At 43.5% G+C, this 1,263-nt stretch overlaps 1 protein-coding gene across 1 annotated transcript in view; it reads right to left on the reverse strand.

The window, feature by feature from the left end:
- Positions 1-306: 306 nt before the first annotated feature.
- LOC102215833 (interferon-inducible GTPase 1-like) overlaps positions 307-1,263 on the reverse strand; it is a gene marked incomplete at its 3' end in the record, with an annotated part of 1,690 nt that continues 733 nt past the window's right edge. Inside the window, exon 2 of the mRNA XM_005755317.1 lies at positions 307-877. Within this exon, the coding sequence (XP_005755374.1) occupies positions 307-877 (571 nt within the window). The remainder of the gene's footprint in view (positions 878-1,263) is intronic.

Here is a 1,263-nt window from a genome sequence, read left to right on the forward strand (position 1 = left end):
CTGAAAGCTGGACACCAGAAAGACCTGCGGAGTCTTGATGTCTAATCCTGTGAGTCCTGCGTCAGAGAACGAAAGAAACGTGCACGTGCGTGTCAGTGAGGGGCAGCCAATCAGCAGAAATTTGGCCTAAAGGAAGGAGATTAACAGAGGATGAACTAAAGCAGTCCAGCATCCTGCAGCCACACAGTCATAAAACTAACAGAGTTTAACTGTCCAACTGTGGCCTGAACTCTCCAACAACTGCATCACCATCATTAAATCCAGAAACTGGTCTCACTCATATAAATGATCTCATGTGACACTCACCTTGAATGCAGTCTTGTCTGATTTGTGAAAGAGTCTTCTCCACCTTAAACTCTCTCTGACTTCTTTCTTCAGCTCGTACATCGTTGTCAATCTTTGAGCGAACAAAGTAGAACTTCTTCTCCATCCTCTGAATCTCCTGAGTGAGTTTCACGTCATTTTCTCTGAAGCGAACGGCTGAGATGATGATGAAGAAGTCAAACTTCTCAAATCCAACAAGCTCCAGGTACTCTTCAGCTGGAAACTTGGTGGTGCCGATTCCAGGGAGATCCCAAAAAGTAACATTGGGATAGTTTGGATGGGGGTAAGATGTGACCTCTGAGGTGGTTTCTGTAACACCAGTAGGAGCAGCTCCCTCGTCACCATCGGACAGGTCTCTGAGAGCGTTAACAAAGGTGGATTTACCAGAGCCAGACTCTCCTGTGATGGCGATATTTAGTTGGGTGTTGTTGTCCTGCAGTGACTCCATGATCTTTCCAACATCTGATGGTCTGTCGGTGTGTTGCAGAGCTTTCTTCATTTCTCTTGTAACTGATTCACGCTCAGGCTGAAGACTCACGCTGGTCCCTGATGGCTGTAGAGAAGAAACTACCCGTGTTACATTTTTGTTTTCTACAAACAGTCTAATGTAAAGACTGAAGACTGTTTCAGTGAAACATGATTTAAACTTTGTGTTTTTCCTTATTTTATTAAAACTATAATTTAAATACTTTATTAATCACAATATTATTTCCTTTGATCTGACAGGTGATGGAAAATAGTTTTGTGGTCAGATTGTTTCGTTTTTGTGTGTTGATTGAACCACGCGCTTGTGAGTCCTCAACAGTTACACACAAATGATTGTACACATCGTACCTATTTGAGACAAACACGACATGTTCAGAGTAAGAACAGGTGAGATGATATCACAGTCTGTGAGGCCGACCGTGTGGAGATGAGAGAGGAGGCACAGACACACGG

The sequence above is a fragment of the Pundamilia nyererei genome, unplaced genomic scaffold (genome assembly GCF_000239375.1).
Source record: "Pundamilia nyererei isolate P.nyererei 1_Seehausen unplaced genomic scaffold, PunNye1.0 scaffold01199, whole genome shotgun sequence".
In the NCBI taxonomy this organism is placed as follows: domain Eukaryota; kingdom Metazoa; phylum Chordata; class Actinopteri; order Cichliformes; family Cichlidae; genus Pundamilia; species Pundamilia nyererei.